Below are 26178 nucleotides of genomic sequence, written 5' to 3' on the forward strand. Positions count from 1 at the left end.
ACGCACCAGTCGAGCATTTAGTTCCTCTCCCTATAAGTTTGATCGTAACAAAAATGGGCACGAATAGTATAATGCATAGAATGGCAACCGATATCCGCAATGAAATATCTTTTTAATTAATTGATCTAGCTCTAGAGTTTTCAAAACCAAAAGAGAAGAAATTTAAAAATAAATGAGATTTGTGATAATTGCTAATTCGTCTGAAAGAGATACTTAGTTTTTTTTAACGAATAAATTTTAATATTCAAGGTTTTTTCCGTTGCTTTTTGGAATCACTATAGCCTTTAATCGATACAATGCGCTTGTTAGCTTAGAAAAATCTGGTAGATACACTAGGAAAAAAATTCGGAAGCTCGTATTTTCAAGCTGTCATAGTATTAAGCAGTACTTTATAAGACCTTTATAGTTAAAGTCAGTATAAACCCGTAGAATTTTCATAAAAGTATTTCAATTCAATTGTAAATTTTAAAAATTTTAACAGCTTTTTATACGATTCTTGATTTTCCTTTTGAGAAGCAATGATAAAAGTTCTAAATAGTTCTACTTATGCAACGGGGGATCAATTCGCCAAATTTTGGGTTGTTTAACATTTTGGGTCAATAAAGTATTTAAAATATGCTTCCTGGGGAAAGATAATCTTGATCCCCATCTAATAGGTTTAATGATTTTTGCGGAAAGCTGATTTGTAAACGATTTGGCGAAACTTGCTTGAATGCGAGAAATTTTTCAGTACGCTTTTACATGTCAAGTTTTAACTGCAAAAAAATACCATTGAGGTTATTGTACAATTAATATTGCGGTTCTAATGTTGTGAACTCATCTGAAACTCAGATCCAAGTACAACATACGACAGAACTGTTCAGCATTTCGGTGCATTTCAGTGCAATTCTGAGCACCTATTCACTTGACAGTTACTCGGCCACAAAAATTGTTTCATTTTCAGAAGCACTTCGAGTGGTTCTCACAAATGACAGCAACATGTACCCAGTTGAGACAGGATGGGTATAGAGTGGACAAGGTTGAACAGATATCAGCTGATTTGGACACTGCCTTCACCCAGACGCTTTCAAAGGCACAAAGTAGAGAAAAGCTACTCCAATTTCGGATGGACTACCATAATATGATGCGGACGGTTAGTAAAGAAAGTGGTAGAACAAGGAAGAGTTGAAAATGTTTTCACACTTTAAAAAATCAAACTTTCTCATAATGAAAAATAAAGTATACTTGATACGTTCTGTAAATTATAAATACAATTTCGCAATTTGGAATCCTAAAAGCATTGTGATGCGAAAAAGCGATGAGAATTTAAAGAAAAAAGGGTTTCCAATTATTCCCCCGCCTCCTAGATTAATGGACAAGGAGCTTGATGCCACCGAAACCGCGAGCATACCATTTGGGGGGGGGGGGGGAGGTCTATTATTTTGCGTGAGGTGAGAGCTATAGTGCGAAAAAACAGAAAAATGTGCTCGATTTTGTGTTTATACATATATAGTAATCAGTTTCATTTTTCAGGTCGAGCAAAATTTTCAAAGCTTGGAAGACTTTCTTCAAAATCAACCGACGGAAGAAAGTTCTTTTGACGACCTGCAGCAACTCCTATTAAACAGCGACCAATTCTGTTCACAAGTCGAAAAGTCATTCATGCAGCTTGAAAACATTGGTGATGCAGTTCTTACCATATTAGGAAACTTAAAAGAACAAAGTACAGAAACGGCCACCTCTCGTAACATGGTCAAAGACTCGCTCATGTCCGCTACCGACAGTCGTGAGAAGATTATGCAATCGCACCAATTATGGAAGGACCGAGTTATGCAATACATTGAACTGACTGGTCACGAAGATAATGTAAGACGGATTACAAGCGAAATTGCCGAAAGTTTCGGCTACTTGGCACAAACTTTGCAAGAAGATATCATGAACGGAACTTCGAATTTCAGATCTTCGTTCTCTGTTCGAGAACCTGCAACTAGGGTTAGTTATAACTAATGGCAATTTAACTTAGTCTAGCATGGTTATATTTTTGCCCGGAAGCACATGGAAACTGACTTTTGGGAACCACCTGTATTTTTAACCTGTTTTTAAAATATCAAAAAAATCGAACATTTAGGCAGAAAATTTACCCAATAGAGGACAAAACTCAAGCTTGGTAACCTTTTTCAGGAGATGTACACCGAAGGCATCGAGCATTTAAACAGGGTTTCATTAATCCGAACAGATCTCGCGTTGTCTGAGGAGCCCACTAACGACCTGAGAGACGAATTATCTGCAACTTGGCAGAACTTTTTCGTCCAGTTTGCTGAAAACGGAAACGAAGACCACGTTTTGGAAATATGCTGGCTGATTATGGTCCAGAATTGGAAGTTGGTTGAAAAGTTGTTCAAAGAACTCCAGAGCCTGGTCTCAGGGAGCGATATTGACCAGGAGCAGTTGAGAGTGGTTTTGAATCGGAATTTCGAGTTCAGAAACTATGTGGAGGTTTCGTATGAGCAAACGGAAATTTTGACAACCACGTTTTTGGAAAGAATGGCACAGAACCAAACGTAAGTTTAGCTATAAGCGACCCTATTCTATTTCTGTACAACTAATGATATAAAAATTATGTTTTAGAACATTTTTCTACGAAATCCGAAGAATATTTGCTCAAAAATTACCACAAATAGAATCAAGATTGTGGTGATCTATTTAGGATCGTTTGTTTTTATTATACACACTTAATACTGTTGCATTTTAGCTGCCAGCTATTTGGGTAAATTTTTGTAAGAAAAGCGGTGAATTTTTGTAAGAAATGCAGTGATTGCGCTGAATGCGGTGAAAATAAATATTTTACCGTATTTCACCGCATTTCTTACAAAAATTTACCGCAAAATTCACCGCATTTCTTACAAAAATTCACCGCATTTGTTTTCCAACGTTTACTTAAATTCATAAAAAAATATTAAACAAGGTTGACGCAGTGGAATATGACTTGCAGTTTCAGACATGCAAGATATAACAAGTTTGAACCCGTGTAGGCAAGTGTCTTTCTTGTTAGAATACCGAGAACGCGGTGAAAATAAATAATTGACCTCGATTCACAGCATTCACCGCAAAAAACGTAAGAAATACGGGATGAAAAATATTTTTTTCACCGCATTTCATCGCATTTCTTACAAAAATTCACCGCCAAACCTCGACCCGGACAATTGAAAACAATCAACATATAGTATTGTACCAATTGAAGCACAATTGCAGAAGAAAAAATGTAACCGGAAAACAAGGTAGCAATTCTTATCCTGATAAATACTTTATACTCAAAAAATTACCGAAAAGACTATAAATAAGCAAGGCATCGAAAAGTGTCAACTCAAAAAGTCGATTTTTCAACTCGGCTGGAGCTTTTTCCGACATTTTTGCATGTATTATTTTACCTTAATGTCTGTTTTGGAGAGAGCTTTTCGAGCCTAGCTTATTTTTATCTAGTGCTCTGCTCAATTCTCCTATAGCTTTAGTTTGTAACTTCGCCGTAGCCGGTCCCCAGCCCGGATGAGAAAGGAGGAGGGAAACACACCCAGAACATACTGGGAAAGTCTCAAAAAGTCGGTTTTTCAACTTGACTGGAGCCTCTTCAGACAATTTTCCAGCTATTATATGACCTTAAAAACCTTATTAATCTTGGTACGGCCTTAGTACGGCACCTTATTAATCTTGGTACGTCCTTTGTACCGTACCTTAGAAATCTTAGTACGGTCTTACTACGGCCCGTAGAAAACTTAACAAGATCTTAGTACGGTTTTGATCGAAGACTTATACGGTGTCGTACTACGGCCTTACTAAGTTTAGTAAGTTTGGCCAAAATGGGGGGTCTAATCAGAGTCAACTTCGGCGTAGGTCATTCTGAATTCAGATGATTTGAGCGAACCCACGTTGAGAAAAATTTTCGGTTTTAAAACTTAAGAAATTGTCGGTATCGTCGTTTTTTTCTCTAACCAAAAACAACGAAATTTCCGATAATTTTTTGTCGACATGGTCGTTTTTGTTTGTGTTTAACATGAGAAGGATTCGGTTTCGTCGTTTTTAAACGTAAGACAGATTCGGTATCGTCGTTTTTTTCTAGCAATGGTATGATGTTTTCAAACGAGGAGCTGATAAAACTGAAAGGACAACTGGAATCACTGGGAGAGATGAAGAGGTTCATAGATGAGTCATACTCTGGGTTCGTCAGCCAAAGAGAGGCATACTCCTTCTTCCAAATCATGATCGAGGTCAGTTATGGTCAGATTAGAATTTTGTAAATCACTCTTGAATATCAGTTTCTTCAAAGCGATTTCAGTTATTTGTCTATTAACCCTGAAAGATTTAGTTCAGTTTCAATATTTGTTTCATAAAGTGATCTTCGGGTTTGAACCTTCTCTGCCATCATATCGAACACCATATATGATTTCATCCATGTCTAAACATTGTTTCTTTTTACAATTTTGCAAAAACATGTCCGATACCTTTTTTTCAAAAATCTTGCAATGGCTTCCAAGATTTGTTGAATCTATGGTCTTGTATTATCCTCGAGGATCTGTCAGAATATAGTCAACAACCTATAATACCAAAAAGATCGAACACTGAGAGATATGCAGTCTCAGCAGACGCAACTTCTGTGAAAAACTAAGTTGAGATATTGACTTCTAATATACAGTTCTCGATCAAAAGGTAGTCCCTCTACTGTACGATCAACCAACCGTACATTGACGAATAAATATTAAAAAGCAACGATTTAGGAAAAGTTGGATCATATTTTTTCAGGTGTCTTTTGCTTGGGTGTTCACATGCACTTCAATGTTATACTAAAAAACTTTTGAGGTTTTGAAACCATAAACTCAAATAGTTACTTATTGCCATAGAAGACATTTTCCAATATTACCCTAGTTGGTCTCATGTCATGAGTTAAACTGTTGCTAAACGCTCGTAGGAGAGACGCGTGCATGTATCAAATAACAGCCGTGGTCGTCTAATTAGCAATTAACTGCAACTGGTTGTGGTTGAGCCCAAAAACCATTCCTTTTGACGATGGCGTCACGACAAGGAGCAGCCCATTAGATGCTTTAATATTTGAAAAACTTTTCTAATAAAAGGTCCAGTAAAAAGGTTTCATGGACCAAAGTAGACTTGGAAACACAGTGAACGGTCATAATCTACAAAAAAAAAAACAGAATTCGACTCGTGAGAATATTTGGTTTCGTCTGTAGGTGGTTGCTGTAATTTTCGTCAATATGGTCCAATATTCCTTGGCCTTCCGAGTCTTTTCATGACTAAGATATATACTAGATCAGAAATTGAACCAGCATCCCAATCTGTACGTCCAAAGAGCTACACTATCAAGGAATATTTCCGACGCAAAAATTGAGACACATATGAAATTCACCTGTGATAACTTTTTGCCAACGAAGTGGTAATAACAAAAATTGAAAGTTTTTAGCATTAGCAGCAAGACAGCATTATGCTAACATCATTTTCTTCATGTTTCAAATAGGATTTAAAAAATCTTTATCCACAATTTAAACTGATGCCTTCTCGAGCACTAACAATTTTGTTATGAACATTTTGCATAATTAAGGATGGAAGTTTTGCATTGATCTTAATCTTAATTATCTTTTTGATTAGTGTAACTTGAAAAGTTGCTTTTGTAACATTAGAAGTGCGCTTAGAAAACGAGAACACAACACGAGAACGGGGGTGATTTCAAGATGGCTGCGGGAAGTTTCTGGGCAGTAAGTCTGTTGTTTGGAAGGAAAGACGTCGACACCTAATTTTTTTTTACAAAACTTTAAAAATCTTTCGAAAAAACACTGCTTAAGTCAGTTTTACAATATTTTTTGCCTTCAGACGGCAAGCTTTTCATCAAAGAGTAGCACCTCAAAAACTAAATTTGCAGAAATTGTTCTTATGAAAACTGTGATACAGGTTTTTTTTAAGACTAGGTTTCGTATTCAGACTAGGTTGATAGTCGGGGAGACACTACCACCCGAAATCCTAACACGAAAAGTTTATTGTTGGTAGAAATGTTTTCCTCAAAAACTACTCACAATGTCCCCGGTTTGCTCTGCCTCCGGCTTGGAATCAACTCAGCTGCTCAAAAGTAAATTGATATAATTTGATAGAATAACTCAACAAATTCAGGCAAAAATCAATTTGGTTTTAAGCAACAAAAATTAATCCAAAGTACTAATTTGGAATTTCTCTAAGGATACCAATCTCTCTAAATCAAACTGAATAAGCAAAGTTATCAGCCTCTAATATCAGACTCTAATATCAGCCTCACGAATCTCTCGTTCTTGGCTCTCGATATTCTTTATGAAAGTCTTTCTTCTCAAAAGAAAGACCAAATTTACTCGACAACAACTACTCTCTCTCTCTCTCTCTCTCTCTCTCTCTCTCTCTCTCTCTCTCTCTGATTTTGCTAATCAAGTTGAACTCTTCTAAGGTTTTTTCAGCTTTCTATAACTCCGCTGCCACAGCAAACGACCATGGTGTTGTACTCTTCCTTAGCTACTATTCGAATCACTGCGTAGTAGAACGAGTGATCAACAACTTTGTTCAAACTTGTCACCAAAGTGACAACGGTGGTACTTGCCACAAATTATGTACCAACTCCCTGCCAAGTTAAATATCGGATGATAACTAGTTTTTTTTTAAATTCGTCAGAAAATCAATATTGCGCTATTCAGCTCCTTTTTGTTCCACAACAGTCTGATTTGCAAAATGACTTTCAATTGCAAGTCAACAGTCTTACTAACAATCTGTAGGAAACCGATTTTCGATACTCAACTTCTATCTCTTTCAACTGCGACACTTTTGGGGGAAAAGTAGGATTTCCCAAATTTTACAATTATTTATTTTTAGTTTTGAAAAACCAATAATTGAAATGTTTTATCCATTCGGGACAAAGACAATTTTTTTACAAATTAACACGTATATTGAACATTTTGTGTTACGCATAGTCTTCTACAGCGCATCTTGTTTTTTAAAGAAAAAGAGCTCCTTTGTTGTTTTAAAAGAGTCTTCAATTACAAAAACACCTCTTCTGACATACGCAGTTACTTGTATGTTATATTTAGTTTCCTGTACAATAGAATTACCTTTTTTAATTTGAAAAGTTGCATAATATTGGGCTCAGTGTAGTTAATTCGATAAATAATCATATTTATACAGTTAACATCTCATTTAATTCGTGCTATAGACCATTCAGATCAATTAGTTCTATTGATAAAAGACTTCTGAGCCTAAAGTTAGCATGTCCCGGACCGAAGGATTTGGCCAAAGTTATGTAAGATCAGCGGCAACTAGCGTTGACAGGTTGAAAATTTCACCGCAATTTTTTTACATAATTTTGCGTTGAATGCGTTGAAATTAAAGACAAAAATTCAACGCATTCAACGCAAAGTTATGTAAGAAATGGCGGTGAATTTTCCAACTTGTCAACGCTAGTTGCCTCTGATGTTACATATTTAGCGTTGAATTTAGCGTAGATCTTACATATTTAGCGTAGAATTTAGCTTAGATCTTATATATTTTGCGTTGAATTTAGCATTGATCTTACTAAAACTCAAAGCGTTAACTTGACCTATTAACGTTAACTTGAACTATTAACCTCCAATTGCGCATGGAACTCGAACTACTGACCTTCTGCTTGCTTGTCGTCTCTGCTACCATTGTGTCACAGTACCTTGGTTTCCTAAAGAGCCGCAATCCTTATAAAGCGTAGATCTTACTTATTTTGCGTTGAATTTAGCTTAGGTCTTACATATTTTGCCTTAATTTTAGCGTATAACTTGCATACACTTCGTTGAATTTAGCGTAGATCTTACATATATTCAACGCATTCAAGGCCAATCTTACATAATTTGAGTTGAATTTTTGCGTAGATCTTACAAATCTTCGTTGAATTTAGCGTAGATCTTACATAAAATCAACGCCATCAACGCGAATCTTACATATTTTGCGTTGAATTTTGGCGTAGATTTTACATATTTAGCGTTGAAATCAGCATTGATCTTACATATTTGTCACTGAATTTAGCGTAGATCTTACACGTTTTGCGTTGAATTTAGCCGAGATCTTAAATAAATTCAACAGATTCAACGCTTTTACTATGAGGCGTACTGGGAAAAATTTAACTTTTTCAAATTTGGAAAAAAAATTGAATTTCCAAAATGGTCTGAAATGGTTTTTGCACCGTAAGAGAGCACTCAAATGTTATTTTTTGCTGAATTCATTTTTCTCACTAGTGCAGTATATTGGTCGAAACAGTAACAAAAATTAATTTTTCGAAAACAAAATGAAAAATTTGAAATCGTTAAATGGTCTGCTGTATTGGATTTTGCACTATAATAGAGCACTAAAAAATGATTTTTTTCTGACTTCATGTTTCTCTTCTTTGCAGTATAGGGTTCGAAACAGTGAAAAAATTGATTTTTTGAAAAAAAACTTGGAAAAGTTTTGGTATCGTAAAATGGTCTGAGATGGATTTTGCACTATAAAAGAGCGCTAAAAGTGGTTTTTTGCTGACTTCTCTTTTCTCACCTGTGAAGTGTAGGGGTCGAAACAGTGAAAAAAAATTTTTTGAAAAAAAAATAACTTGAAAAATTTTTGAAATCGTAGAGTGGTCTGAAATGGAATGGAGAAAATTCAACGCTAAATATGTAAGATCTACGCCAAAATTCAACGCAAAATATGTAATATTGGCGTTGAATGCGTTGAATTTATGTAAGATCCACGCTAATAATCAACGGTTAATATGTAAGATCTACGCCAAAATTCAGCGCAAATTATGTAAGATTGGCGTTGAATGCGTTGTATTTGTGTAAGACCTACGCTCAAGCGTAATTTAAACGCATTCAACGCCAATCTTACATAATTTTGCGTTTTTTAGCGTTGACACCTCGGCCCGGGCTTGTATTTCTCGTTATCCGGAGTATCTGCTTTTTTCCGATGTTTCTTTTGTAGAGAACAGTGATATCAAGGTGGCTGCGGGGATTGTTTTGGACAAAAAGCCAGTTTTTTACAGGAAAGACGTTGCCTTGGTAGCACAAGTCTTAGCTCCTCTCGAATCTGCTATCCAGAAAACATAGCTAAAATGGATTTCATTTTGTTTTTGTCTGTAGCTGGTAATTTTTTCATCACCTGATCAATGTTTCTAGACTATTTAGTTAGTTATTTCTTCTAAAACAGCGTAACATGATTTTAGAGTTAATGCATGTAACAAGCAGAGGGCGACAATGCCGGCATTTATTTTCGTGATGGTGGCCGCTTGCCTAAAAAAGCACTGTGGCCTTACTTTCCGAAGTCATACATACGGTGTTCTGAAAAATCCTTTCAACTAATCTGATACTGCGGTGATAAATTCCAGAATATCTGTAAAAACAAACTTGATAGCTCACTATCCAGCCGAACCACTTTTTCTCCCATTGCTTACGTCAGAAGCAACAACGTCTCCAGCTGGTCAGTTTTTTGCGGAGGCTTTGTTGGAAGCGCAGTGCAATCTTGTTTGTTGTTATTGAATTAGAGTTCGGAATATTGGCGGTAACAGCTGTTGTTTCTATGAAAGAATCTAAATTTTCAATAGCGGAGAAAGCAGTTTCGGAATGCTGCGAGACCTATGCTAGGCCAGCGTTTTTCTTCGGTCAAATTTTCACTTTCTGTTTGCGCATCAAACAAAAAAAAAGAGAAGCAACAAATTGTACCACTTAGAAGCTACCTTTGATTCACAGACAATCTATAAAATTTACCACAGCTTAAAAATGAGCTGCTCAAACAATGAAAAGAAAACAGGAAAACTAAAAAAAAATAACTTTTTGGGGACTGAATATGTGGATAATTAAAACATTATTTGAGAGATAATTGTAAAGAAATTGTTAATAAAAAAACAGAGTTGCCGTTGTTCTTAGTTAACGAAAATTTAATGAAAGTAAAGTGAAAATTGTCCGATGAAAACTAGAACTGAAGAAATAAAAAAACTGGTAGCAAAAACAATTTTGATTTTTAATTTCATGTGCTCTTTCTCATCTTTCGACCAGCAGAACCCTACCTTAACCGAAGCAAAATAGACATGTGTTTTTCGTTCAAATCGTCGCTTAAAAACTCAAAATATTTTATTATTGTTTGATGAAGTATTATTATTTTAATTTTCTGCAAACTTTACTAGATCATTAAGAAGTCTTAAAAAAAACTGCATAAATTTCTTTTTGCAATTCGTCGCGTTAAAAGTGAAACTGTTTTATAACTGCTTGATGAAATATTAATTTTTTAGTATTACTTGTTGAAAAGGTGCGAAACGGTAAATTGTCAAATTTGTTAAACACGTTCATTAAAAATAAAATGAAACAATCTCATTGCCACAAAAAATAACAGCTGTTTTCTGTGATCTCTTGTTTTTAGGCAACTTCTCTTTTACGAAACACTTGAATAAGCATTTTAAGTCAGATTATGTGGCACAGATTTAATGATTCGGGGAATTTATGAACCAGAAAGAGAAAAAACTCTAAAAAACCACCTATTTGTTCGCTACCTCTGTCATGAATGCTGGCTCCTGTAACTTTTGTCTTTTTCATGGAAATGAACGTCTGCGTCTCCAGCTGGTCAGTTTTTTGCGGAGGTTTTGTTGGAAGCGCAGTGCAATCTTGTCTGTTGTTATTGAATTAGAGTTCGGAATATTGGCGGTAACAGCTGTTGTTTCTATGAAAGAATCTAAATTTTCAATCGCGGAGAAAGCAGTTTTGTGAAACTCAGGAATTTCTTAAACCTACTGGAGTTAAACCAGCAAAAACCCTTATACTTGTCAGCGACTTCGTAGCAACTGCGGCATTTTATTCATGTTATCCTATATTTTCAGGTTTAATTTCAATATGATAAAAATCTCTATGTCTCTTTATTGAATACTTTTGTAGTTGATTTTCTAACTTGCCTTTGTTTTTTTTCTGTAACTTATCAGGACTGTTTTTCTAATTGCTCAACCCTTTTTCGGAATGCGGCGAGACCTATGCTAGGTCAGCGTTTTTCTTCAGTCAAATTTTCACTTTCTGTTTGCGCATCAAACAAAAAAAAGAGAAACAACAAATTGTACCACTTAGAAGCTACCTTTGATTCTTAGACAGTCTATAAAATTCACCACAGCTTAAAAATGAGCTGCTCAAACAATGAAAAGAAAACAGGAAGACTAAAAAAAATAATTTTTTGGGGACTGAATATGAGGATAATTAAAACATTATTTGAGAGATAATTGTAAAGAAATTGTTAATAAAAAACAGAGTTGCCGTTGTTCTTAGTTAACGAAAAATTAATGAAATTAAAGTGAAAATTGTCCGATGAAAACACAACTGAAGAAATAAAAAAACTGGTAGCAAAAACAATTTTGATTTTTAATTTCATGTGCTCTTTCTCATCTTTCGACCAGCAGAACCCTACCTTAACCGAAGCAAAATAGACATGTGTTTTTTGTTCAAATCGTCGCTTAAAAACTCAGAATATTTTATTATTGTTTGATGAAGTATTATTATTTTAATTTAGTGCAAACTTTACTAGATCATTCAGAAGTCTTAAAAAAAACTGCACAAAATTCTTTTTGCAATTCGTCGCGTTAAAAATAAAACTGTTTTATAACTGTTTGATGAAATATTAATTTTTTAGTATTACTTGTTGAAAAGGTGCGAAACGGTAAATTGTCAAATTTGTTAAACACGTTCGCTAAAAATAAAATGAAACAATCTCATTGCCACAAAAATTAACAGCTGTTTTCTGTGACATCTTGTTTTTAGGCAACTTCTCTTTTACGAAAAACTTGAAAAAGCATTTTAAGTCAGATTATGTGGCACAGATTTAATGATTCGGGGAATTTATGAACCAGAAAGAGAAATAACTCTAAAAAACCACCTATTTGTTCGTTACCGCTATCATGAATGCTGGCTCCTGTAACTTTTGTGTTTTTCATGGAAATGAACGTCTGCGTTTCATTTAAAGGAATCAAACTTTGCGAACCATAAATTTTCGTGACTATTAACTTGATAAAATGTTTTTTTTTTTGTCATATTCGTTTGTTAAATCCGCTCAAATTACAAACTTACAGTAATTTCTAAACTCAATTAAAAGTTTTTTTGTCCAATTCGTTTTTTTACATCTGCTTAAATTAGAACGTAAAGTAACTTCTAAACTTTGATTTGATTTATAATTAAGCAATTTTATATAGATTTAATAAAATCTTATTGTTGAAAAGTGGATTTAGTGAATGTATTAATTGTAGATAAATTGCCTTGAAAAGATTCGTTTTGTACAACTGTGGTACTAGAAAAATTTGAATCATGGAAGAGAAGAATTAGAAGTAAAAGAGAAAAGGAAAGAGTTCTACTCTTTGAAAAACTGTTAGACAGACATCCGAGGACGTAGAATTTTCGTAAAAAATCTAAATTTTATAGATTTTTGGATTTCCCCTTTTTTCCGGAAAAATTCTGGTATTCAAATCAACTCTCAAATTATTTTCAACTTGCATCATCAGCCTACATCAAAATTTCCAAATGAGTTTTGCCTTTTGATAAACAGTTTGTTCTCCAGAAAAAGAACATATTAGATTTAACAGCAACGTCTACGTCCATAACCAATGCAATTCGAGCGGCATTACGTTAATACGGGAACAACTTCTGGTCAAACTAATTTTTGAATAGTTTTTTTGATGTTGAAACCGAAAGCTTCAGAACATACAAGGAACTGATTGAAGCTCAATATCACTGGCTCAAGTGAGAAACAACGTAAAATCACTGACAGCAGGCGGCGCGTTAGTATTCCGTTTGAAAAACTCTACAACAGATAGAAACAGTTTTGAGAAAGCAACTCAAACTCCTGAAAATCATTACATAAGCGTTGCAGACCAAGATTACTCAAATTGAAATTCCAGGACACGATAACAGATATGACGACGGAAAATCGTCGACATCATAGGTTTCACATACAGTCTCCAAAATATCACTACATACCAACCAAAAAGATAATATAGAATGCGATAGAAACCGGATAGAGCATACGTTTTTGCTTTAGGATTGATAGAACTTTCACTGTAAACTGATTATAAACCAGGGCTTTCCATAGCATATTCCTACAGTAAATTTTACAAAAGTTGTTGCACTCAAAATGGATTCATGAATTTAACAAAAGTTTTAATAAAAAGGTTTAGCTTTAAAAAAATAACTACTGCTAAAAAAGCAACTAGGTTTTAATCTCCAAACAAACGTCGTTCCTCAAGTTTACTCATTTTTGGCTTTGTAGTTTTTTAATTGGACTGAAAATTGAAGGATGACTAAAATTAATAAAAAACGTTTGTTTGAAGGTTAATGATTCAAAAACGCTCCCCTGATATAGCAAATGAACAATTGCATTGGCAAGCATTTCTCCAAAGGTCTGATGGCATTTGGTTACTGATGCTTGAAAATTGTGCAGTTGCCTCGAATATGATGCGAACAGAAAAGAGAACTTTTGAATCCCTAATTAAATTTAGTGAGAAAGAAGTGCTTGACCCAACTACGAGTGACGTAGCATGCAAAATAATTCAAAGCATGTTTGTTTGGGATAATTAGATATTCAAAGTGAGAAAAAACAAGAAATGGAAGTATTTCTTGTGCGCTTTCAAAAAATTTCCGCACGGAAGCAGTTTGATTTAGGAAAAAACTGACAGTCTAACGAAACTAACTCCAGAACATAATCGTTCGTTATACTCTTGAAATGCGGTAACACAAATACAATTACGTGTTGAACAAAGTATTGAAATTGAACTCATGCAATATTACCCTAACTTTTCAAGGCTATCAAAATAATCTTCGCCAACTTTTGTTCAAAGCAAATCATGTAGAAAACTGCAAATTGTGACTAATCTCAGAAAATTCAACGATTTAACTAAACGTGAATAACAAAATCAAAACTATCTTTTTCGTCTTATGGCCAATGGAAGCGTTCACTTAGCAGTTTAGTCGTAAATTATTGTTGCAGCAATTTATTCAGTTGCCGACCGTACCAGAATTGTAGAATTTTAAACAATTGTGGTCAATTGAGACAATGCTATCAAGTTTTTTACCGTTGAAGAACAAGTCCTTTCTGTCTCTGCTGTAGTCAAACAGAACATAAACTAAGTCATTGTAGGCTTAGTGCACTAACCAAACGTGGGACAAACATGCCATTTAACAGATACGCTCTTTAAAAAATGAGCAAAACGCCATACTTGACGGCCTTCCTCTAAGCATGTAAAACTCCAAAAATTTCCTTACAAGGCGAAAAAAATTTTATACCGCTTGTTATTTATACTTTCTACTTCATCGGTTTCTGTGACAGCCGCGTTGCATGCGATTAAAGAATAAACTAAAGACTAAAGACTCGCTGTTGCATCTATAAACTCAATCTGCTACATTTAGTCGCGTCAATGGTTAACAACCGATGTCTCTACTACCGCGACCAAAACCATTTCAAGTTGTAGACAAAACTTAAGTTCATTAAAACAGCAGATTGACGCTTGACGTTCCCTTTAAACAACTTGTCAGGAAGCATGAGAAGAAGATACTGAAAAAAATGCTCTCTTTGATTCTGGAATGTTATTAATTTTAGCCGTAACCTAAGCATTTGATTAGATTGTTACCCGTCTCAGTATGCGCAGTAAGCGGTGGAATTGAGTTACATTTTAGTAGTCGAATCTGTAAACCGCATGGCATTAACCTCACCGCCACAGATTGACAAGCGTTTGGGCGGGTACAGAAGCTTTTCGATATACATAAATTAATTTTAAATTGAAGGCAGTGAAAACAATTACCTTGGTTACCTTTTTGTGGGCAACTAATTACAGCACCACAGAAACGTAAGGATTTAACGATCCAACTTCCGATAAAAAATAGAGAAAACATGGCAACGGTTACTGGCCAATGACATCTTCTGGCAACATTTTTTAAATTTTTAAAATACAGAACATCTCAAACGAAAAAAACCTCGTAGACGCCAAATATGTGTGCAGAAATTTTCTAGCGCAGAACAGATATGATAATGGGTTTTGATATTAGCTACTAGCTGATATGCTGCAGCATCTTGGAAAGCTAAAAACAATTAGCCGAACCCCCGCATATTTCGTCGATGGCTGAACCACCGCATATTTTGTAACCAAGCTCAATTGGACATGTTTACAGCGCCCCAATTTCATTGAAGAATGCTAAAAAAAAAATAATTAAGATCTCGGACCGTATTCAATCCTCAGAACAATTAGGCCCCATCTTCAGAACAATTTTCGAGATAGTTGAACTTGGAATTCCGCAACAGAATATCAGTATCCACATTGCATCTCCTTTGAAATTTTGCAAAAAAGAACTTTTGGAAGAAATCAGAGGAGTTCTCCAGTAGACATAATAAGATAGTTTGCAGAAAAATGTGCGAAACTCAATTGTTCCATTCTAATAAATATTTGAAAATAATGAAAACAACAGACACCTATTGTAGACATTATTTTGTACGCAAAGAAAACATCAAGGGCAGTCTTGTAAATGTGGCTTTTTATGGTTCCATTAAACCATGCTTTATGAAATATTGAGTATTGAACACATTTTAAAATAACCAAGAACGGAGTTTTAGCTGAATTTCGATAGAATTTCAATTTTTCTCTGGAAAAATTCTTATTTTTGGAGAAATTTCATTACGAAAAATACTCAATGCTTTAGTTGTAGATAACTCATTATTACAAAGATTGGATTTCGCAGAATTGAATTGCTATAAATAATTGAATCAGTGAAGAGAAGAATTAGAAGAACATAAGAGGAGAATAGAGGTTACATTGTTTCGGGAAACTTTTGGACACACATCCGAGTACTGGAAAAGCATTTTCATTACTACCTGCGGTAGATTAAATACCTATTTAGTCTATACTTAGTAGCACTTAAAAAAAATTTCTTGTCTTCAGTTTATGTAAATTGCAATCAGATTTGCTGTAAAAGGTGCCAGAATTCAATGTTCGCAGATTTTTGAATGAGCCCACGAGCCTTCTTGGCTCATCTGAGAGAAGAAACTTTTTTTGCTTTAGGAATGAATTTTTAATTTTAAGGAAAACCGTTTTTCGACCACCCGCTTATTAAGTGTTAAGTTAAAATTTACGTTCAATGCATGACAAAATTTAAAAAACAAAACTTCGTCCAATGCGACTAAAATAAGGCAATCTAATGAATTGCAGCAAAATTTCCAACACTTTTTAACTCTTTTACAGCTAAGGTTTCATTTGATACCAGCTATACAAAAGGAGAAGAGAAAAAGACGCTTTAATTTTACTAAACGTATAAAAACACAAACAGTTGAATTTTTAATCGAATGGCGAAAAAAGAACAATTTAATTCACTTATCAAACATTAATAATGGAAAACAAAATATTAGTGACCTCCGTTCAATTTCTTAACACTATGGTCTAAGAGTTTAAAGACTGAAACGTTAAACTCCGGTAAAACTAAAAATTACAGCCAAAAATAAATTATTTAAACTCTTTTGCATTTGTTGTATTAGTACCTAATGTTCGTAGAGAATTACTTAAAATGTTCCATTCTCTAGCTGTTGAGTGGAAAAACAATTGTTGAGATAATTTGTCGATCTGTGTCGACTTTGTCTTGGAAAATTATTTTCTCTATTCGGCTTTATATGTGATCATTTGCAACTAGGAGCTTCAAGACACTATTCTAGCTTTTGATAGTTGATATAGACGTAGAAATACAAATACAAAATTGTGCGTATGTCATTTGGTTGTTGAATATTTAACACATTTTTGTTGATTCTCAGATCTCTCAATTTTTTCTCAGATCTCTATTCATTTATGGTTTTTTACCTACAGCCACGATCTGTAGAGCTATTTTGGCTTGAGAAACAAACTGAATTTTATTAATTATTTTTATGCCAATACTTGCAATTGTTTTTTTTTTTGCAAAAACAGTCTTCTTGTCAATTGTTAGAGTTTACAAATCTTTGCTTTCAAATCTCGAGCTCAGCATAAAATTGATATACTCTGTTTTCTCTGCGTTCAGACTCATTTCTTGATTTTTAAAGTCTGAACAAACTTTATTAAGATTCCCGATAAGTCTTGTTTAGTGATGTGTTTGATTTAATTGAAATTTGAAGAACATATCGAGCAAAAATCTGCATACTGTATTAGTCCTTTATAGGATGTAATGAGTTTTTGAGTTTGTTAACGAATAAATTAAAATTATTTGACCATGCAGAGATTGCTGGGGAACGCCTTGTTTAACTTGGTACCAACCCGATTAAATATCTTTGACGTGCAATCATTGATAGCTAATGATTAAAAAAAATTTTGATAAATTTGTTGCGGAAACATTAAGTCTCACTATGTTCCTTTTTTGTAGAAGACTTGAATGAGAAAGAGAGCCAATCGTTTTTGTTGATTCCAAAAGAGCCACATATATTGGCTCTTTATTATTAATATCTTTTTCAATTGATTCGGATAGTAAGAGTAAGGCATTGCTAGATGCTACGAAATCTTTGTAAAACCGAGCTGTTTACTGCTCATTATGTTTTACTTTAAAAGATAATTTGATAAACTTCTTTGCATTACTTTCCAACAAATTCGTACAATGCCTTCATTACAGCTACATGTCTGTAATTAGTAACATTTAGCGGATAACTTTTTTAAAATAGTGGTAAAATTAGCAACTTGTAACTGGCTGGACTGAAATTGGTGTCGTAAATTTCCGTTGAAAACATAATTCAAATGTTGAGAAATTACGCACTTTGCATCTTTAATTGCCCATGAAGAAAGCTATGCATGGTCATAAAGGCTTGCTTGCATCTAAATCCCATTGCAGGGGCCTGCATCCCACTCTAAGGTTTTGAAAGACAAACGGTTCTCGATCAGTTGTGTTCATTGCAAGAACAGATATTTTTACTCTAATATCGATGCCGAAGTTATTCATTGAATGAGAATTTTTGAAGTTCTGCTAATTTTTAGTATTTTTGGAGTATTGGGAAGCGTTTCTAGCTTGACTAATTTAATTTTAAATACAGTTTTTGAGACATTTTCTTTCAATTTCAAATATTTGTCAGTACAGTATCTTTCGAAAACATCAAGTTTGCTCAGACGTTTTTTGACAGCCAACAGAATCTCAAATTCAATCATTTGTCTTCCAATTGACCCAATGTGTCCTTGTTTCCAAAGACTTTTTCTCCTGCGTGCAAGCTAGTCTATTGTTATAGTTCTTGTGTTGATAAGTATTTGAAATTTATCCACAACACTGAGAGAGGAAGAAGACCAAGCCATTGTTGCGAGAATAAAAATTGCGTGAACTAGATTGCAAAATTGTTTTTGTTAACAGACCACAACTTTTGCGGTATTTCACTTTGAATTGTAGAGAACCCAAGTGTTCGGTTTTATATAAAAACTTAAAAATGAAAATGCCTATTTTCCAGCTCTCTTTCGTAGTTGATTTCTAAAAAAAGATCGTCTAATTTGCGGGCCAGATTTTCAACGCAATTGTTCTCTAACTGCTTTTGAGGTCAACTGCTTTTATTTTTCGTTACATATTTTCTCATGTATTTTGTTACCATCTAACCAAACAGACTAGAAACTACTTGACCTAAAGGTATCTAGGTTGCTATGTTGTCCATGTCTCTCACGTTCTCTCCCTCTCTCTCTCTCTCTCTCTCTCTCTCTCTCTCTCTCTCTTTCTCTCTCTCTCTCCCTCTCTCTACCTCTCTCTCTCTCTCTCTCTCTCTCTCTCTCTCTCTCTCTCTCTCTCTCTCTCTCTCTCTCTCTCTCCCTCTCTCTCGCCCTAGGAGCAAATTTTTTTGGTACAGAAATTGCAACGCCATTTTTTTTATTGGTGTGATGGTTGATCTTTTCTAAATTTTAAAGTTGATCCATTTAACGTTTTCTATGCTGAAAATACTTTGTATTCATGTAGCCAAGTTTCGGTTGTCGCAAATATTAATTTGTTGCCAAAGACAGTCCGAATTTTTTAAACTGAATCCAATTATGTACAAATACTTCAGATTCGAAGCCTTTATGTTCAAAAATTTTAAAATTTAATCATACCTCAAAGCGAACCCGGGTTTTTATTCCACATCACCGTCCAAATATGTTAACCCTGATTAGTATATTTGAGCCAATTTGAGAATCGATGCGCAATGAGAATTGTGTATTCTTCATCTCTTCAGGCGGTTACAGTTTGCTAATTACCTGAAATCATGACCGAATTGGTAACGATAAAATAAGGATGATTCCAAGAACAAACACGCTAAATTATTCAACACTTTTTTCATGAAAATTCTTTTTGAGAAGTAAACAAATACTTTTCCTAGGTACGGCACCTATGATGAATAAGGTAAGGATCTGGACACCATCCGAAAGTTTGCAAATAAAAAGTGCGAAACCTAATTGTTCCATTCTAATAAATTTTTGATAATAATGAAAACAACAGACACCTATTGGAAGCTTTATTTTGTACGCAAAGAAAACATTGAGGACAGTCTTGTAAATGTGGCTTTATATGGTTGCCTAAACCAATGCTTCATAAAATATTAAATATTGAACACATTTTAAAATAACCAAGAACAGAGTTTTGTCTAGATTTCAGTAGAATTCAAATTTTTCTCTGGAAAAACTCTTTCTTTTGGAGAAATTTCATTACGGAAAATACTCAATGCTTTAGTTGTAGATAACTCATCATTACGAAGATTGTATTTGCAGAAATGAAATGCTATAACGATTTGAATCATTGAAGAGAAAAATTAGAATAATTTAAGAGGAGAAAAGCTGTTATTTTGTTTTGGGAATTTTTGGACCCAAATCCGAAGACTGGAAAAACAATTTCATTAGTACCAGCTGTATATTAAATTTAAATTTAGTCTATATTTAGTAGAACTTATAAAGTTTTTTGTTGTCTTCAGTTTATCTAAAATGTAATCAAATTTGCTGCAAAAGGTGCAAGGAATTGATGTTCTCAGGTTTTTGAATGAGCCCGCGAGCCTTCTTGGCTTTTCTGAGAGAAGAAATTTTTTTTGCTTTAGGAATGAATTTTTAATTGTAACGACAACCGTTTTTTGAGCACCCATTTATTAAAAGTTAATTTAAAATTTACGTTCAATGCATAACAAAGTTTAACAAACAACACTTTGTCCAATGTGATTAAAATGAGGCAACTTAATGAATTGCAAAAAATTATCCAACATTTTTTACTCTTTTACAGCTAAAATTTCATTTAATACCAGCTATGTAGAAGAAGAAGTAAAGACGCTTTAATTTGACTAAATGTATAATAAATAAACACATACAGGATTAGTCAAACGGCAAAAAAACAAATGGATTCACTTATCAAACATTAAAAATGGAACAAAAAAGAGACGTGAGCTCCGTTCATTTTCTTGCCACTAAGCACAAAGACCTTAAGATCAAAGACCGTATAATTAAATTTCGGTGAAACTTAAAATACAGGCAAAGAAAGAACTCTTTAAACTCTTTTACATTTGTTGTTTTATAACTTAATGTTCGTAGAGATTTACTTAAATTGTTCCAATTTCTAGCTGTTGAGCGGAAAAAAAACTGTTTAGATAATTTGTCGATCTGTGATCTTAGAAAATTATTTTATCTGTTTGTCTATGCATGTGATAAGTTGCAAATTAGAGGCTGAAGATACTATTGAGTTCTAGCGTCCGATTGTTGATATAGACGCAGAAATATAAAACTATACGTATGTCATTTCGTTGTTGAAAAATTATCACATTTTTATTGTTCTAAGATCTCTCGAAATTTAATGTTTATATCTGCAAAAAGTTGTCTCCCCAGTTTATTTAACGTTAAAGCAAAGGGAATAGTTTTTTCATGACAATGTTAATTAAAGGACCCAATATATCTAAATGCGACAGCATTGTCGAGTGGAGAAGAGTTTCAAAAATGTTATTTGGGTGTTGAATCTCTATTTATTTTTTGGTTTCAGTTCCTCCAGCCATGTTTTATAGAGTACTTGCAATCACTTTTTTCAATAACAATAATTTTGTCAAATATTAGAGTTTATAAGTCTTTGGTTCCAATCTACAGCTGGGCATAATTGTTATATACACTGTTTTCTCTACGTTCAGATTTAAATCATGACTTTTAAAGACTGAACGGTTTCTGTTAGGACTTCCCGATGAATATTGTTTAGTAATGTGTTTGATTTCATAGAAATTTCGAAGAACAAATCGAGCAATCATCTGTATACTGTATTATTTTTATATTAGAATGTAATGAGTTTTTGAGTTTGTTAACGTATAAATAAAAAGTATTGGATCAAGCACAGTTTGCTGGGGAATGCCTTGTTTCACTTGGTACCAACCAGAATAAGCATAATTGACGCGCAACTATTGATACCTTTTGGTTAAAAAATTTATTTTATACTTGTTGCGGAAAGATTAAGTCCCAGATCTTTCAGTTTTTGTGGAAGAATTGAGTTCAATGTTTTTGTTGGATCCAATGACGCCACAAATTTTCCCTCTTTTTTATCATTAGCCTTTTCCAATGACTCGGATAGTCAAAGTAAGGCATCGCCAGGTGGCAAGCATTTTTTCTAAAGCCGAGCTTTTTTACTGCTCATTATGTCAAACTTCAGAAGATATTTTGATAATTCTTTTTGCATTATTTTCTTTAAAGTTTGAACAATGCGTTAGTGACTGATATGTGTCTGTAATAAGCAACAATTAACGGATCACTTTTTAATTAGAGAAATAAAATTAGCAGTTTTTAACTGGCTCTAATGAATTTGGTGGCGTGAATTTCCGTTGAATATGCGAGTCAAATGTTTAGAAATTAGGCATTTTGCATTCTAAGTTGCCCATAAAAATACTATGAATAGCCCGAGGAACTTGTTTGCATTCAAATCCCATTGCAGGGAGCATGCACCACATTCAACGGTTTTGAAAGACAAATGGTTCTCGATCAGTTGTGTCCATTTGCAAGAAGAGGTGTTTTCGCTCCGTTATCGTTACCGAAGTTACTCATTAATTGAGAAACTTTGATTTTCTGCTAATTCATAGTCGTCTTTAATCGTTTATTTAAAGCTGCACTTTTCTTAGAGACATGTAAGAAGCCTCTCAGGTGGTTGACAAGTTTCCATTTGGATTTTTTGGAGTTTTGGAAAGGGAAAGCGTTTTAGCTTGACTATTTTCTTTTCAGATAAATTTCTCCAGAAATTTTTTTTCAATTCCTAGTTAGCGTTAGTACTGTATATTTTAAAAACATCAAGATTTCTCTAACGTTTTTTGAAAGCCAACAGACACTCAAATCTATTCATTTGTCTTTTAATCGACCCATTGCTCTCTTTATTCTAAGGACTTTTTTTCACCTGGTTAGAAGTTGGTCTGGTGTCAAAGTTCTGGTGTTGATAAGTATTCGAAGTTCATCTACAACACGGAGAGAGAAAGAATACAAAATAAGTCATTGTTGCGAAGCTAAAAGTAGTCTGAGATTGATTGCAGAATTCTTTTTGTTAAAAAACCATACCTTTTGCGGTTTTTCACTGAATTTCAACAGATGATATAATCAGAGAACCCAGGTGTTCGGTTTTATATAAAAAATTGAAATCGAAAATGCTTATTTTCCAGCTCTGTTTCGTAGTTGGCTGAAGCTACCTGGAGAACATATAGAACAATAACTGTGGTTAGGCAGTATTTTTGTGATTGTTCAGATAATGTGCGGTGGGATCGCCTATTAACCTTAATGATTTGATTTCTGAAAAGGATTGTCTAATTTGGAGGCCAGATTTTCAAGGCAATTGTTCTCTTGCTGTTTTTGAGGTCAACGTTTTTTCATATTTTTTGTTATTCAGTCTCTCTGTCTCTCTCTCTTTCTCTTCTCTCTCTCTCTCTCTCGTTCTAGGAGCAAGACTTTTGGTACAAAGATTGCAATCTATTTTTTTGGTGTGATGGTTGATTTTTTCTTAATGTTAAATGTGGTCCATTTAACGTGTTCTCTGCTAAAAATTCTTTATTTTCAGTTAGACATTTTTCGGTTGTGGCAAATTTTATTTTATTGCTAAAGTCAGTCAACAAGTTTTTTACTTGCATCCTTTCTCTTTTGATGATTTGTGCATTTATTGCAATTGTTTCCGATTGGAATCCTATTTATTTAAATGTTTTAAAGCATTATCATACCACGAAGAGGGTGAGGATTTTTTTTCCACATCACCGTCTGAATCTTTTAAACCAAATAAGTACGTTTGAACCAGTTTGAGAATTGATGCGCAATGATATTTGACTACTCTTTGTGTTTTAAGGCGGTTACAGTTGGCTAATTTAACAGAAAAAATGACAGAAATGGTAACGATAAAATTAAGCATGATTCGAAGAGTGAACACGCTAAACTGATCAGCATTTTTATCGTGAAAAATTTTGACGCTCTGCTTTCACAACACGCTTAGGAAACTGCTTCAGCATAGAAACCGAGATAGGGAAAAAACTTTTGCATTAGTTGTCTATTAGTCATTGTAATAGTCCCAATTTTAGCTATAATTACTAGTACAGTCATAATCACGTGATGTGGAGAAAAAGTGGAATTTCAAAAAAGCAATACAACAACACACAGCTAAAGCAGCTGCAGAAAACGGCTTTCTTCTTATACATCAGCAAAACATTGCACCAATAAATTAACTTGAGCTGTAAAAAACGTGTTACTGTGTCTTGCGTTTAAAACTTTTCTTGAGTAATAAATTTGTACTCTGTCTTGTTTAGAAATTTATTCTTGATCTGTATATTATTTGTTACTGCGTCTTGTATCTACAAATTATTGGAACTGCATTTCAAATTTTATGAACCCCAGTCTCTGGTATTTCAACTCGTGAGTACAAAAGCCAAAACCAAAATAAGTTTAAGTATAAATAATTTTTCCTGAACAGGACTTAGACATATATCTTTGTCTTCAATTTGTTTTTCTATCGGATTGAACTGGTATACATATAGAGATACCGTATTGTGTGATTTGTAGCAAATCCAGTCCGATTCGATGCTGAAATAACTAAGAGTAGCAAACAGTTACGAACTGAATTGTAATGTAACGGCAAGAACTTAGCGGATATACAGTTACAAAAGCGAACTTCAAAAACGGAATATCTGCGGAGCTTTTGGAACCACTCAGAAAGAAACTGGGCTTTGTAAAACGATCTATGTGAAACACAAGGAGAGCAGCAGTTACGTTTGGTCTGCCGACTCGGACAGTGAAATACAGAGTGCTGTTCAACTCAAGAAGTGAAGTGCCAAAGTCAATAGAACAAAACTCAACAGGCAATTCAACGTCACAAAGCCAATTAGCAAAGTGCATTAGAAGTTGAATATCAAGGCTTAATTGAAGCAAATATACAAAAGTACTATAGAGATTCAAGCTGCAGTCCCAAAGTACACACGAAGTGACTCCGTCACAGAGTCAAGACATTTTGCATAGAGAGATTATCAACTGCCGTAAACAACTCGAAGGAAAAACTCAGGAGGGCCAGGATCTAATCAGAAACAATGATAGATCAAGCAAACTCAAGACCATTTATCAACAGGTACTGACCATTGACGACTCTATTTGCATTCTTCTTCGGAAGCGAGCAAATATTCTTTTTGATCCAGAACTCTTTGAACGTCACGAAGCCGAACGAATGAAATTCTTGAAAACATTAAACGCATTTGGTTACGGAGAAACAAACATGACGGATCAACAGAATGAAAACGCACAACTGACAGGCGATGCAGAACCAACTGCCGCTAAGATTTCACAGTCTGTTATAGGAGTTTCTCAACGAACTGTTGAAAATGGAAACCCAAACAAAGACAACGATTCAAAGGCCTCCTATGATAAACGAGCTGAAAAAGCAGAAAAGCTTGCGTCACTAGAAGAAAGAATTGCATCAAAAATGAGGATGGAAAGTTTTTTAACATTGTAATGTCTTCTCGCCCACCTAAGAAATTCAGATAAGAAATATTGTCCACTTACCAGAAAAACCAATACTAGTTGATGAACTTCATCCATTTTTCACAGTAAGTAACACATAAATTGTCTTAAAATGTGATGTTTTTCTACATTTGTTCAACTATGATTGAAATTACATTTGCATTATACGTTAGGGGGAGAAATGACTTGATTAAAATGTGATATCATGACAATTTTTTTCCTGTAAGAGTTGGACGGAGGTGATCAATTTTACATTGAAGTTTCTGGTAAGTGAACTTTTGATTATCATGTGTGCGTGAGAAGACTAGTGTAGGGGAACAATGGTGTAAAATTACTTTCAAAATGTTATTTTAAGTTGAAGCAATATTGCCTCAAAACCTGAATTTTTACTTCATGAAAGTAAGGGGTGCTAACTTACTTCTGCCGTTCAGTATTTATTAGTCCTGTGGTCTTTATATGTGGTTTTTCGCTTGACCGATTTTTCGTCTGCCCCATTTGACTTTGCTTCCTCAAAAACGGGATAAACAGGAAGCGCCCAGAGGTATCAACAATCAGATTGAGTTGCTTGTAATCATTAGGTCGTATGAACACTCGACTGTACGGATTTGGAAGGATTTATTATTTCCTGTTGATGCGATGGCGTGGCTTTGAGATCAATTACCTAACTGAGCTTGAACCGCCAATTGTGCGGCTATCATTGGGTTCAATAATGAACAAAATGCCTACTCTGGCCAGTGTTGAAATAGACACATTAAAAAGAACTTTCGATTGTGCGGTGGTTGCTCTGGTGGCCGGACAAAAGCACTTCACAAGCAATAGCTATTCCTTAGCGGTCTTGGGACTTGATATGAACCTATCACATCCGAACAAAATATTACAGCAGAACATTCTAAGCGCTGTATATTAAATGAGTGCTCAAATCTGATTGGCCGATACGCAAATTGAATACCTTTTTTTCGAAATAGTTTTCCAATTTTTGCTTTCAGTTACAAAAGCGAACTTCAAAAACGGAATATCTGCACAGTTTTTGGAACCACTTAGAAAGAAACTGGGCTTTGTAAAATGATCTATGTGAAACACAAGGAGAGCAGCAGTTACGTTTGGTCCGCCAAACCGGACAGTGAAATACAGAGTGCTGTTCAACTCAAGAAGTGAAGTGCCAAAGTCAATAAAACAAAACTCAACAGGCAATTCAACGTCACAAAGCCAATTAGCAAAGTGAATTAGAAGTTGAATATCAAGGCTTA

The 26178-nt window shown here is 34.4% G+C and overlaps 1 protein-coding gene across 8 annotated transcripts in view; it reads left to right on the top strand.

Moving 5' to 3' along the window:
- The window catches only part of LOC142345665 (muscle M-line assembly protein unc-89-like), a 249231-nt gene that overhangs the window by 24234 nt on the left and 198819 nt on the right, over positions 1-26178 (top strand). For all 8 annotated transcript variants that reach the window (XM_075397869.1, XM_075397874.1, XM_075397871.1 and 5 more), the window contains exons 7-10: positions 944-1132; positions 1513-1971; positions 2161-2540; positions 4094-4241. In XM_075397869.1, the coding sequence (XP_075253984.1) occupies positions 944-1132; positions 1513-1971; positions 2161-2540; positions 4094-4241 (1176 nt within the window). The remainder of the gene's footprint in view (positions 1-943; positions 1133-1512; positions 1972-2160; positions 2541-4093; positions 4242-26178) is intronic.

This window comes from Convolutriloba macropyga, chromosome 9 (genome assembly GCF_964194025.1).
Source record: "Convolutriloba macropyga chromosome 9, txConMacr16.3, whole genome shotgun sequence".
Taxonomy (NCBI): Eukaryota; Metazoa; Xenacoelomorpha; order Acoela; family Convolutidae; genus Convolutriloba; species Convolutriloba macropyga.